Below are 14,683 nucleotides of genomic sequence, written 5' to 3' on the forward strand. Positions count from 1 at the left end.
TTATGCTCGCCTACCAGCAGAGGGAGACTGAGAACACTAACTTCAAACTATGTACATATAACCTGTGCCTAGCCACCTGACGTCAGTATCTTCTCAGTCTCAGCAGAGGGTAGACAAGCAACCTGTGCAGCTTGTCCGGTCTGGTAGGATTCAGAGATTATTTAGAGCTTCTTTGGTCTGTTTTTCAGTTTTATCCTCTGTGCCTGGAAGACTTTAGTGTGCTGGGGGTTGGTGGGTCCGGTGGGGCCTGCCATTGTCCCCTTTGGGGTGTCACACCCGGGTGGCCGGGTCCCTCCCCCTAACTGGCTCTCCCGTTTTGGGCAGCTTTGTGCCTCGGCTACAGTCCTGTGCTACAGCCTTGAGTGCCGTTTAGTTTTAGCAGCAGCAGGGCTCAATTTCAGGCTGCAATAAAGTTTTGTTGAAAAAAAAAAAAAAAAGAAAGAGATCTCTCACAGATTGAAGGCCCAAGCGGTGTGGAGAGCTGAGTGAGCTGTAATCTGGGGTTCCAGGGGTGTTCAGCTGCTTTGGGGCGCTGTTTTGCAGGCTTCTGGTGAGTGGGCTGTCAGCTGTTTGTTTAGGCGCGATGGCGGGAAAGCCGCTGCGATGTAGATTTTGTGCGCGCCGGGGGGTTGAAGTGGTTGGCGGTTCTTGCCGTTTCTGCGGCGAACCGAAGTCTTCTTCCTCCGCTCCGCCGGTGTTAGCGGCGGAGGTTCCCGCGTCGGGCCCTCCAGAGCCGGCAGTGTCTCAGTCTGGTAGCGTGGCGGCGGTCCCGATTTTGGCGGGAACCGCCGCCATTTTGGAATCGGCACCGCAAGGCCCGGAGTTGGTCGGAGGACCTTTGGGCAGTCAGTTGTCCGGTTTTTCTGGGGGGGACGGTCCTGGTCGGATGGGTTTCCCGCCGGATTTTATTTGGTCTTTGTTCCAGGCCTGGCAGGCGGGGCCGACGCGAGCAGAGCCCCCTAGTCTTGGGACGGGGGGTGCCAGTGTTAAGAGACCACGTTTGGAGTGGTCGGAGGACATGGAAAGTTTTTCCCCTCCGGAGTCAGAGGGCGATTTTAGTCCCCTGGAGGAGGATGAGGGGCCGTTGGCTGGTTATGAGAAGGAGCTTGCTGTGCCTGGGGAGGACCCTTCGGTGGTCCGCATTTTTCACCGCGATGAGTTGGCAGAACTTATTGAGCAGGTGTCATCGACTCTCAAGTTTGAGGCGTCAGCTCCAGTGACAGCCGGGTCGCAGGATCCTTTGGTGAAGGGGATTCGGCAGGTATCTCGCACTTTCCCTATGAACGCGGATCTGAGGGAAATGATTACCCAAGAGTGGCGTTCTCCAGAAGATCAGTGTAAGGTGGCTCGGGCCATGGCTAAGTTGTACCCGCTTCCGCAGGAGGATAGAGATTCCCTCCGGCCTCCAACCGTAGATGCCGTGGTGACGGCTGTGACTAAGGCTACGGCCATTCCGGTGGATGGGGGGGCCGCGTTGCGGGACCCGCAGGACAGGAAATTGGAGACGTTTCTCAAGCGGAGTTTTGATTTGTCTGCGTTGGCGCTTCAGGCGTCGGTTTGTGGAGGCCTGGTGGCCCGGGCTTGTTTCCGCTGGGCGGAGCGGCTGCTGGATAGCCCGCCGGCTGATAGGGCCTCAATGGTTCAAGATTTGGCAAGGTTGGAGATGGGGTCGTCCTTCATGGCTGATGCACTGTATGATTTGTTACGGGCTTCGGCTAAGAACATGACCCTGGCGGTGGCTGCTCGTCGGGCCCTGTGGTTGCGGGGCTGGATGGCTGATGCTGCTTCTAAGGCAAAGCTGTGTTCGCTGCCGTTTAAAGGTTCTTTGCTTTTTGGGGAAGAGTTGGATAAGTTGGTGAGGGGTCTTGGTGATACTAAGGTTCCTCGTCTTCCGGAGCTTCGTCCTAAGGCTGCTAGGGGGTCCGCGGTGCGCGGACGGTTTCAGGAAGCTCGACGATATCGGCCTGGCAGGTCCTCCGGGGGGACTAGGGGTCGTTTTTTCCAAAGAACTCAGTCCTTTCGAGGTGGCCGCCGTGGAGGGCGAGGTTCCTCGTCGGGAACGCCCGGAGCGTCCCGTCCTTCGCAATGATGGTGTGGGGGCCCAACCTCTGGTTCGCGTGGGGGCTCGTTTGCGCTTGTTTTACCAGAGGTGGGTCCAGATCACCTCAGATCAGTGGGTACTGCAGATTGTGCGAGACGGCTACGCGTTAGAGTTCGACGGTCCTCTGCCCGATTTCTTTCTCGTGTCCCCTTGTCATTCCAGGCGCAAGGCGAGAGCAGTGCGAGAGACCTTGGCGCATCTGGTCGAGTTAGGAGCAGTAGTTCCGGTTCCTCCAGGAGAGCGAGGTACGGGTTGTTATTCCATCTACTTCGTAGTTCCCAAAAAGGAGGATGCTTTTCGGCCCATTTTGGACCTCAAAAAGGTCAATGCGGCTCTGAAGGTTCCTTCCTTTCGAATGGAGACGCTGCGCTCGGTCATTGTAGCGGTTCAGGAAGGAGAGTTTCTGACGTCTTTAGATCTGACGGAGGCTTACTTGCACATCCCCATCCTAGAGGCACACCAGCGTTTTCTTCGCTTTGTGGTGTTGGGGAGACATTTTCAATTTTGTGCTCTGCCGTTCGGCCTGGCGACAGCGCCTCGCACCTTTTCCAAGGTCATGGTAGTGGTGGCGGCAGCGCTGCGTTTGCAGGGCATTTTGGTCCATCCGTACCTAGACGACTGGTTGATTCGAGCCAAATCAAAAGCAGAGAGCGAGGAGGTCACCGGTCGGGTGGTGTCCTTTCTGCAGTCGCTCGGTTGGGTTGTCAATCTGGCCAAGAGTCACCTCGTTCCGTCGCAGTCCCTAGAATATTTGGGAGTCCGATTCGACACGAAGAGAGGCCGTGTGTTTTTGACAGCGCCTCGCATCTCCAAGCTACAGTCTCAGATCCGGCAGCTCCGAGCTCAGAGGGCGCCGTCGGCGCGGGAGTATCTTCGGGTGCTGGGTCTGATGGCGGCATCAATAGAGGTGGTACCTTGGGCCAGGGCCCACATGAGACCGTTACAGGTAGCGTTGTTGTCTCGCTGGTCTCCTCAGTTTCAGAGTTTGGAGGAGAGGCTCTCCCTGCCGGAGGTGGCTCGGGGCAGTCTTCGCTGGTGGCTCCTCTCTCCGAATCTAGCGAAGGGCATGCCGTTGGACACGCCAGACTGGGTGGTGCTGACCACGGATGCGAGTCTGTCAGGATGGGGGGCGCATTGTCTGGGTCAGGTGGCCCAAGGGCGTTGGACGTTGGAGGAGGCGAGTTGGTCCATCAATCGCCTGGAGACGCGAGCTATTCGGTTGGCTCTTCGGGCCTTTCAGAGTCTTCTGGACGGCAAGGCAGTCAGGGTTCTTTCAGACAATGCCACGGCCGTCGCTTATGTAAATCGACAGGGGGGAACAAAGAGTCCCGGGTTAGCGGTAGAGGCGACGGAGTTGCTGTCATGGGCAGAAGTTCATCTGCAGAGTCTGTCAGCGGGACACGTGGCAGGGGTGGACAACGTGAGTGCAGATTATCTGAGCAGGCATACGTTGGATCCCGGAGAGTGGGCTCTCCATCCCTCCGTGTTCGAGCAGATAGTGTTGCAGTGGGGTCGGCCAGTGTTGGATCTTATGGCGTCGGCCGACAATGCGCAGGTCCCTCGGTTCTTCAGTCGTCGAAGGGATGCTCGAGCCGAGGGCATCGACGCGTTGGTGCTTCCGTGGCCACCTCAGCAGCTGCTCTACGTGTTCCCGCCGTGGCCGCTGGTGGGCCGCGTGGTACAGCGGATCGGTCGTCACTCGGGGTTAGTGGTTCTGATAGCGCCCAATTGGCCCCGGCGTCCGTGGTACGGAGATCTGATGCGGTTACTGGTGCAGGATCCGATTCCTTTGGGGCCTCGGGTGCGACTGGTTCAGGGGCCGATAGAGATGGCAGATCCCTCTCCGTTCTTGCTTACGGCTTGGCTCTTGAGAGGCACCGGTTGAGAAAGAAAGGGTTTTCACCCAGAGTGGTTGATACGATGTTGCGGTCTCGCAAGAGGTCTACTTCTTTGGCGTATGTGAGAGTGTGGCGCACCTTCGAGAACTGGTGTCAAGAGCGGGCTTATGTCCCTTTGCGTGCTTCGGTGGTGGAAGTTTTGGATTTTCTGCAGGATGGCTTGGAGAGGGGACTGTCGCTCTCTTCCCTGAAAGTGCAGGTGGCTGCCTTGTCTTGTTTTAGAGGTAAGATTCGGGGAGTTTCCTTGGCGGCTTCTCCTGATGTGGGGCGGTTCCTGAAGGCAGTGAAGTTGATTCGGCCGCCTCGTCGTCCGTTGGTTCCGCCTTGGGATTTAAATTTGGTTCTGGAGGCGTTGGTGGCACCTCCGTTTGAACCCGTGGCATCCATTACATGTAAGGATCTTACTTTGAAGGCGGTTTTTCTGGTGGCCATTTCTTCGGCGCGTAGGATTTCAGAGCTTCAGGCTCTGTCTTGCAGGGAGCCTTTTCTGTCATTTGCTAAGGAGAAAGTGACTTTACGGACGGTTCCTTCCTTTGTGCCTAAGGTGGTGTCGGCTTTTCATGTCAACCAGGTGATTTCCTTGCCTGTGTTGGGGGATCGCGCTGGGGATCTTACGCAACGTCGGCTGGCTAAGTTGGATGTACGGCGCGTTTTACGGTCGTACTTGCGCAGAACGCAGGATTTTCGAGCATCGGATAGGTTGTTTGTGTTGTTTGGAGGTCCCAAAAAAGGGGCAGCAGCTTCCAAGGCTACTCTGGCTAGGTGGTTGAAGGAGACCATTGCGTCGGCGTACTTGTTGAAACGCCGTGCCGTGCCCTCGGTGCTTAAGGCTCATTCTACTCGGGGGGTAGCTGCTTCTTGGGCGGAAAGTAGTTTTATTCCTCCGCAGGCTATTTGTAAGGCAGCGGCGTGGTCTTCCATCCATTCCTTTGTGAAGCATTACAGACTTGATGTTCAGGCAAAAGAGGATGCTCGGTTTGGAGCGGCTGTGTTGTCTTCTGCTTTTCGAGGGTCCCACCCTTAAGTTTCTACTGCTTTGGTACTTCCCAAGTGTCTTGACCGGTCTGGAGGGTTGAAGAGGAAGGTGAAATTAGGCCTTACCTGCTAATTTTCTTTCCTCTAGACCCTCCAGACCGGTCAAGAGCCCGCCCTGTGTATTATCAGAAGTGTGTATTATCAGAAGTGATTTTGAGCCGTGTTCTGCTATGACTATTCTTTCAAGTTTAGTGTGGTCGGAGAGAATTTCTTTGACTCTAAAACAGTACAGAGCGGGACGTTTGGACGTTCCGTCTGTGGAAGCACACTGTTGGTGTTTGACTATTGGTTTTCCAGGTACAGGGGTTTGTTTCTCGTTTTCAGGTTTTTGGTTTTCTGCTTTGCTAAGCGGATACTGACGTCAGGTGGCTAGGCACAGGTTATATGTACATAGTTTGAAGTTAGTGTTCTCAGTCTCCCTCTGCTGGTAGGCGAGCATAACCCAAGCGTCTTGACCGGTCTGGAGGGTCTAGAGGAAAGAAAATTAGCAGGTAAGGCCTAATTTCACCTTTTGGTACAAAAGTTTTACAGGAATTTAAGTCTGTAAATTTGGTACAATAGCTCCTTAGGAATTAGTCTCTCTGTGGAGATGTGACATGACACCAGCTGTCACTCCAAATATGGCACAAAGTCAGCCATTGTAAAAGCACTGTGGCTTTTAATTTCAGTTTTCATTAGCAGAGGTCCATGTGTACGGAAGCTGTTTTGCTTGAAGGTAAAATATGGTCTTTCATTATTTAAATTAAATATATTCTGGCTTGGATACTATTTGGGTAATTCTAAAGAATTTAGTTTATCGTATTAGTAGGGAAATGATAATACATTGAAATGAAGTTTATATACTAGAAAATAATTTGAGAAGTGTATTACTCTTGATTTGTATTTTTCAGAGCATATATTTGCATTTAGTTTCACAGTTTCAATGTGTTCTTTTATGCTGGATTGTGCAAACAGTGGGGGGTGGGGACACAAGGAGAATTGTTTCTGAGTAAATCTTGCATAGTGGGGAAAAAGTGTATCCTTAATCATTGGGTAATGGACATGCCTCCCTCCCACTGGTACTGGAGAAATAAGCTCCACCAACTCATGCTGTGGGAAGCGAGAGGGGCACGATTGACACCAAGAAGGCAGGTCCGGTTTCTGAGTATTTGGCAGAAATATATAAATACGATATCTCCACGAGCACACAGTCAAGTACTTAATGGGCTACCATGAGGTAGAGGAGGAGACCAGAACTGATAGGCTATGAGATATGGAACAGGACAAGGAGGGGAGGGAGGTAAAGAGTACTTACGACTAGATTGCGAAGGCCTGAATGGTGGAGCTTTAATTTTTTTTTTTTAATTTTTATTACATTTGTACCCCGCGCTTTCCCACTCATAGCAGGTTCAATGTGGCTTACATATTATATACAGGTACTTATTTGTACCTGGGGCAATGGAGGGTTAAATGACTTGCCCAGAGTCACAAGGAGCTGCCTGTGCCTGCAGTGGGAATCGAACCCAGTTCCCCAGGACCAAAGTCCACCACTCTAACCACTAGGCCACTCCTCCTCCTTGACAAGCATTGTTAAAGTTAAAGGTACACCTTAGTGAAGTTGTAATACCAGGGTACAACATTGACTGAATAAGCAATTGGCTACCAGAGGAGAATGGGAGAGGGAGGGAGGGGGGAATTGGGAGAGGGGTAAGTTGTAATATTAAAATTCAAAACTGATGCATGTTAGTATGCTGGATTGTGCAATTAGGCTGGTATAATGTCTGCAGTGTAGACCAGTATCTGGACTCCTTTACTCTATTTTAGTAAAAACCTATGTCTTGCTTGTCCTTAGTTTTATCACTAAATAGAAAAAGGAAAACACCTCAATGCTGCTTTCTCTTGTGCACAGTTTGGAAAAGCATAAAAAGCTAGTAATCATGACTTTTTTTTTTCACGTTCTGACAATGATCCTGACTCAGAGATATTTAATTACATTTGCCTTGACTTTGGAACCTAAACGTGCCAGACTTGTCAAGAAGTCCTTGTTAAACTGGCTGTCCAAGTTGTCAGCCTGTGCTTGCAATTCTGGGACTGGAGGATAATCTCCTGTGGATGTAGCAGAGGGCTGCTTACTGCAAACTCTGACAATCCCCAGTGGGCCTCATTGGTTCACATTCACACAACCAAACTTTTAGTTTTCGGCTTTGTCCAAAAACAGGTTTCGCGAAACGCCTAGCCACCTGCGTGGGGTTACCCTGTGGCCACTTAGAGGGTCTATCCCCAGCACAACTCAGGTCCGCCTGCACCTGCTGCTTGCGCTCTACACTAGAACCCTCCTTCCACCGACTGGGTCACAACCACCTCTGGGCGAGTCTCCTGCTCTCAAATTATTCCCAGTGGTTTCTAGGTTACTGGAGCCACACTCCCAGTGGTCCTACAGTTCCCAGAAAGCACTCGCATGATTCTTTATCAGTCCAGACAAGCAGGGTGAACAAACAAATGTGTTTATTCTCAGAACTTGAACAGTGGACAGAAAATGTGCAGTCAGCAAACAGTAACAAGTAACTAAAAAATGTGTCAATTAGAAAAACTGACTAAACATTTGTATACTGTTTAAAAGGTGTCTGGGGAGATCAGGACATATAGCTGCTCACCAGTTATCAAATATAACTGTTTTGCAGGGCTTCAGCAAAGAGCTTTCTCTCTCGCTGTGTTCCCAGGCTGAAACTGGGTCAAAAGCCAGTACAGTTGAAATGAAAAAAGTTCCTAGGCCAATCAGAGCCCAGTTAACAACATTTTTAAAAAGCTCTTTACATCACTGCAGGCATTTCCTTTTTCTGTGTTAACTAAAGAAGGGAAAGGTCAGTTCTTTCTAACAGCTTAAAACATACCATGCACCACATGCTGGCCAAACTAGAGAAATGCACTTCAATATTTAATAAAGACAGTTTTATAGGCTTAAAACATACTGTTCTTTCACACTAGATAAGTTGCAGCTATAGTTTTGGCTAAAAGTGTTAGTTTTGGTTTCAGTCAAAACTGAAAAAACCCCAGTTTTGGTTGGCCTCTAAGGGTCATCTCTCTTTTAAAGGATCTCCTTTTGGCTTTCTATTAGATAATCTTACCGAGTTTAACTGTGGCTCATTATGTATTTGGTACAGTTTTGCACCCTGTACTCCAATTTGTTTGTGATCAGCCACTAAAGACTTCTTCTATGTGTAGGGCATACAATTCCTGGGAAAGCGTGACCTAGGGCTAAGTAGTGTTAGAAAAATAATCAAAACCTGTCTTTCAGTGGGCTTTGTTTGATTTGTCAACTGTGTCCCTGCTGTACTCTTGCCGTCTACAACCACATAATTAAACATAGCACATTTCATTAACTCCATAGGACTGGTTATTTTTATTGCATGTTTTTTTAGGTTCTCATTTATCTTATGATTTTTATTATGGTCATTTTATGTTTGGTTGCTTTGTTTTTGTTTATTTTGGCTTAACTTAATCTGTTGAATTTGTAGCTTAATTTTTTATTATTGCTTTTGCTTGTAACTAATCACAAACAGCATTTTTTTTTATTATTTTAGTTTGCTTTATCTGGCCTTGAGCATTTTAATGGAAAGCCATGTTTGAAATAAAATTTACAAGCAGTAGCCCATATCTTGCAGGACTGGCTAATCCAATTGTTATATACCACCTTTTTCAAATATGCTTTTGATATATTTTCAACAGCTACATTAGTTTGGGGAAGGAGGTGTAGGGCATAGGGAGCAAAAGCTTTATATAAGAAAAAAAGAGTACAGTTTGGAAACCTCTTTGTAAATTGGTCTTGCCGTCTTTTCATGGCAGATTTAAAGCTTCATAAATGTTGACAAGGTTTACTTCAGTGACATGACAACTAACCAGAGCAGATTTGCTGGCCCCTTCCCCATACCCATGAAAAGATTTGATTTTAATTGGACATTTATATGCTATATACCACTTTGGCCTCCAGGACCATTCAAGGTTGTATATAGTAACAAAGTTAAAATGTTTCTGCAAGTTCCCTTTAAGTTAAAAAAAAAGATTCTAAGAAAACTTACTTAAGGTGAGGAAATATAATGTGGAGTTATGCTCCCCCTTGCCATGTGTTTTGCGTAGAGAGTAGCGGATGCCCTTGGTGAATCATCAGCCTTACACTCCCCCCCCCCCCCCCCATTTATTTTTCATACTGTAGCTTGCATCCCCCCACCCTTTTACAGAATATTAATAATTTAACTCAATAATTGTGACCATCACAGAGACCCCCTATAAAAATATTGATATGTGGCTTAAAGTAAGTGCTGTTGGTTCTTTGAGTTTGAGTGGCTGGCAGTCTCTTATTCTTTTGCTCTGACTGCAGCTTCTCTTTGCTGCATTTGGGCCAGCCCTGGATCTACCTTTGTGTGCCCACAGGTTTGATGAAATGGGAAGAGCGAGGAGGGGATGGAACCCCTGCAAGCCAGTTTCTAAGCTTCAGGTTAATTCCCCTCCATTGATGTGAGGGTATATTCCTTCCCATCTCTACCCCAACCTAACATGCTCTATGAAAGATGGGAGAAAAGTGAGCAGCCAGAGTTTTGCTCTTTAGAGTGATTTTGTGTGTTTTGTGTTTTAGAAGTGCAGGTGGAAGAATTGAGTCGATAGATGCCAGGCTGAACTTGGAGAACAAAGACTATAAGAAAACTACTAAGATCACATGGCTAGCAGAAACTCCCAGTGCTCAACCCATCCCTGTTGTGTGTGTGACCTATGACCATCTCATAACCAAACCAGTACTGGGTAAAGAGGAAGATTTCAAGCAGTATGTCAACAGAAACAGCAAGGTAATTGATTTAACTTGCAGTCACTGCAGGGGAAAAGCTATACATATGCTGTGATTGCTGACCTTTATAATATTTTACTAAGCGCTTTGGGTTTCAGCGGCTGCATTATAGACATCTTACAATTGCTTCTATATGTAACTTGTTGCAAGCTTTCTAAAGTGACAGTATGCCATGCAGGGATGAGACTGCAAGGTGTAAAGTAAGCACGAGATGTGCTATAGCTCGTGCATGGGTGGTGGTTGCAGCAGGAGACATGGTAGGCTATCAGCTGTCTGAAGGCAAGAACCATTTGTCTGGTGCAGGTGACATCTGACCAATCGAGGTGGGACTCGGTGCTGCAGTGACGCTGAAGTCAGCTGGCTCTGCAGCTGGGTGTAGTCTCATATCTTGACAATTTCGGAAGTCCACTTTGTAGAGACAAAATGTGAAGTATCAGCCTGAATTCCTTGGACCCAGAGGAGTGGAAGCTGAGCCCCCGTTCTTCAATGTTAGAGCATCGCAGCATAATGCAGAGTGCTCCTGACACTCCTCTTTTTTCTTTTTTTTTCTTTTCTGCCACAGAAATCAACATGGTGGTGCAATCCTGGCCAAAGCAGGCACCTCTCTAATTGTTTCCACCCTGGCATTTGATCAGCTAGGTTCTCCAGAGGGTGGTGAAGCATCTGTTTCTCATGGCTTTGGATCTGGACTGGCTATGCCGTCCCTGGTATGCAGATATGATTCTCTAGAGACCCAACACATAAACCACCAGAATTCTTAGTCTGTCCAGGACAACGGAGCCAATAAACTAACTAGGCTTATTGTCACTGAATTTGAACAGTGAACCAAATAAAACAGATGGACAAGTAATAGGCAAAAACAGCTAACTGAATAGGGATCAGTATTAAAACTGTCTAAACATTTTGTCACTGCCTAGGTAGCGCCTGGGAAGCTTCAGGAAATTAACTGCCCACAAGCCTTGAACCAGGGTCTCAGAACGGAGATGTTTACCTCTGTGCTTCCACGGAAACTAAAGATTGCCTCAGTGCTTAGGTGGGGAAAAAACTGTCACTTCTGTAGTAGCTTTACAAAAAAAAAAGAGTCACCATCTACTGGCCAAACAAGGGAAATGCACTGGGCAACAAAACAAATATGTCATACATTCACATAAGTCACAGACATAAGTCCCCTGTTCTGTCACAGGTAGTATACAGCAACAACACCTGATACAAACAGGAAATACACCCCTTCTCACCACCCATTTTCAAAGCTCGTTCCAGTTGAGTCTCTTCTAAACTACTTCTTGTGGTTTTCTATGTTTATAATCCCTGATTTGCCTATAGCTAAAGGTGTCAGTCACAGGTAGCTCATAATCTTCTTAAAGATCTTGACACAAATTCCCCTGCCTCCCATAGCTGGCCTATGTTTTGTCCAGCACCCAAAAACTGGGTCCGGGTACCAGCCTGGAATCCCGGAACATAAAAATAGCTGTGTGTAAGTAATACTGCCTTTCTAGGAAATACGGAACTGCCCACAGAGGAGTACTCTCCAAATAAAACTGCTCTATTTGAATCCAGGGTTTAGTAGAGGAGTCCCCCACCCATTCACCGATGATGCGGAGTTGTGCTACAGCGTGGTAATGTTTAAAGTGAGGAGCTTCCATACCTCCCTGAATGGGGGACTTGCATAATACAGAGTGCTTCACCCTAGGAGGTCTTTTCCTCCAAATATATATATAAACACTCTGCAATTTAATCTAACGAAGAGCCCCTTAGGCAATGGGATAAGTAATACCATAAACAGATAAAGCAATTTAGGAAGCAGGATCATTTTAACTGCTTGAACGCATCCAAACCAGGAGATATTCAACCTGTCCCATTGATTAAGTTTGTCCATCAAGGATTGACGTGGGGGTGGGGGGTAGTTCGCTTCATATAGTGTAAGACTCATCTGCTGTAAGACAAACCCCCAAGTATTTAATGGAAAGGGCCTCCCATCGAAAGGGGGATTGACCTTGCAATTGTGAGACCTGAGTGTCAGGCACTGTCAAGTTCAAGATATCAGATTTTGATATATTCTCTTTAAAGCCCAAAACTGTCCCATACCCCTGTAACTACTGGGTGACTTGGGCTAATGATATACCTAGGGCCCCCAGTGTCAACAGCATGTCATCCACAAACAGCATTATCTTGTGAGCCCGACCCCCACAGTCTATCCCCTTTGTCCCCAGGTTTATTTGTATCCAATTGTGAGTGCAAAAAGGAAAGGGAAGAGTTCGCAACCTTGTCAGGTCCCCCTGCGCAGCTCAAAGGGTGCAGTGTAGCCCCCATTGATTTTTAGACACGCCACTAAGTAGTTATAAAGTAATTGAATCCAAGCTAAATATCTACCCTTGATCCCCACCCATTGGAGGATCGCAAACAAAAAGGGCCACTGCACCCTGTCAGAGGCCTTTTCAGAATTAACAGAGAGCAGCAGTTCAGAGGCCCCATCTCGGTAAGCCCGATAAATAATACGTAGGGCCCATCGGATGTTATCAAAAGTTTGTCTACCCACTATGAAGCGTCTAATTTTGGCAAGTTCTCTGTGACAATTTTAGTAAATCTGTTATAATCCCTCCCCCCCCCCCCCCCCCCCCCTCAAACAGGGAAATAGGTCTATTAGAATTAGGAAGACTTTGTAGGGCTCGGGAGAGACTCCATCTCTGTGGGCCAGGACAGCTGGGCTAGTTCCAATTGTGTTACTTGAGGCAGCTGAACACCATCCAGATACCGCTGTATTGCGGCTAGGGTAAGCACCTGCTCAGCACTATAGAGGTCTTCATAATAACCCAGGAAGGTCTCCCTGATGTCAACAGTGCTAGTTCTAAGATGACCTGCTCTATCTAAAATTGGCGGTTTACAATTATGGTTTTTTTTTTTTCAATTTATAATCCAGCAAGCAGTTTGCACAGTTACTGAACTCGAAATGCACCTGCCGCACCTTCTGCAAAGCCTCAGCTACCTCTGCCAACTGTAATTCATTAAACTCTAATCGTAACTTATACATCTGCTGCCTGGCTACCTAGAGGGCCTTGAGGCCTGAAGAATCCGCCTCCAGCACACTAATTTGAGTGTGGAGAGCAGCCTCCTGGGCTGTATGTATTCGACTGAGGTACGCCTGTAAGGAGAGAACCTGGCCCCATGTAACTACTTTAAGGCCTTCCCATGCGTGGGCTCCATCCCCTCCACATAATTTATAGATAAGTATTCTAGGATATTTTTCTTCAACTGCTAAACATTTTGGGGATCTATTAGAATAGTGTCATCAAAGTGCCATTAGAACTGCCTCATCCAGTCCATTTGGTGTGTAAGAGTAATTGTTATTGGGGCATGATCAGACCATGTTCAAATGCATATATTTGCTACCTGTAAGGAGTGAAGCACCTGCATATCTGCAAACCACATATCGGTGTGGGAGTAGCTTTGGTGGACTTGGGGAAAAATGTGCATATTCCTGGTGAGTTTGGTGCCATAAATCTAAGAGCCCCCATCTGGCCAGTAAAGCTCCCTATCCCTCCATGCATATTGCACCTTTGTGCTGGAATTGGGTTGGGTTGGAGAGTGAGATTAAAATCATCCCCTACCAGGAGCCTTCCCTCCCTATGCTTTAATAAGATTGCATCAAGCTCTTCTAAAAGGGTTGTGATCTGCATTGGGTGCGTATACGTTAAGGAATGTGTCGAGAGTGGTTCCAAGTTGTGTTTACCAGTATGTATCCACCCCCTTTATCCCGAACCACCTCTCTAATTTGCCAAGAATAGTGATTGGATAACAAGATGAAGGCCCCATTAGTTTTCTTTTGAAGCTTATTAGAAGCACATAGAGCCATAGAATGTTTTATGACAGAGAAGACTCTCATGCGATGGCAACAAGTGAGTTTCTTGTATAATCCCAACTCCTGCTTTTAACCTGAGCAACTCCTTGAAAAGGAACTTGTGCTTGACTGGGGTATTAAACCCCCTAACATTTAATGACATACAAACTAAATCAGATATACCCAATGTACAGTATTATCTTGCAGTACTGTATTTCACATCAGTACCCTGGTCTTCCTTCCATATGGGGCCTAAGGAGCTAGAATGAAAAAAAGCCCATTAATTGCTCTATATGACGAACATTATCCCTGAGAACACTCCCCACCCCCCCAGTCCTGAAACCTACAACATTTAGCGACAAGCAACAAGGTGTTATAGAGTGGGGAAGATGTCACACTTGTACAGTCTCATTCATCTCTGTAATCTATCAAACATCCCATAAGTAACAGCCTAAAAGCAGACTGTTAGTAAACTATCATCAAGTTTTAAATATCAGTTCTGAGATTAGAGTGCCAATAGTGTCAAGATAAAGCTACTCACGGTCCTTCACCAAACTATAAAGGCTTCAGGTAGGGCCTGGGGTCAGCGAAGATTTCTCAGATATTTGGCTTTTCAAGCGACCCCTGCCTTTAGCCACCCCCGCTGCGGACGAACCGGCAGCAAAGGTCCCAAAGGCAAAGTATCCTGTGCAGCTGTGATCTCCTCCGATGGTAGGATATCCCTCACCTCTGAGAGGGATCAAATCTGGTACAGTTTGCCATCTCGATAAAATGTGAGGGCAAAGAGATGTTGCCAACAATACCGTATGGATCGTTCCCTCAGGTATTGGGGCAGGGTTTGCATTTCACCCCGCTGCTTCAAAGTTGTGGAGGAAGTCTAGATCAAGATAGCACGAGCAAGCACTTGCTGTTTCAGCTTGTAGTCTAGAAATCAAGCAATTATGTCCTTAGCACTATTAGCTCATGCTCTGCCCAGTACTTGGTGGGCCCTTTCCATT

General features: G+C 47.5%; 1 protein-coding gene across 4 annotated transcripts in view; it reads left to right on the forward strand.

Moving 5' to 3' along the window:
* EPRS (glutamyl-prolyl-tRNA synthetase) overlaps window positions 1-14,683 on the forward strand; it is a 216,568-nt gene that overhangs the window by 90,052 nt on the left and 111,833 nt on the right. For all 4 annotated transcript variants that reach the window (XM_030196016.1, XM_030196017.1, XM_030196018.1 and 1 more), the window contains exon 15: window positions 9,644-9,851. In XM_030196016.1, the coding sequence (XP_030051876.1) occupies window positions 9,644-9,851 (208 nt within the window). The remainder of the gene's footprint in view (window positions 1-9,643; window positions 9,852-14,683) is intronic.

The sequence above is a fragment of the Microcaecilia unicolor genome, chromosome 3, assembly GCF_901765095.1.
Source record: "Microcaecilia unicolor chromosome 3, aMicUni1.1, whole genome shotgun sequence".
In the NCBI taxonomy this organism is placed as follows: Eukaryota; Metazoa; Chordata; class Amphibia; order Gymnophiona; family Siphonopidae; genus Microcaecilia; species Microcaecilia unicolor.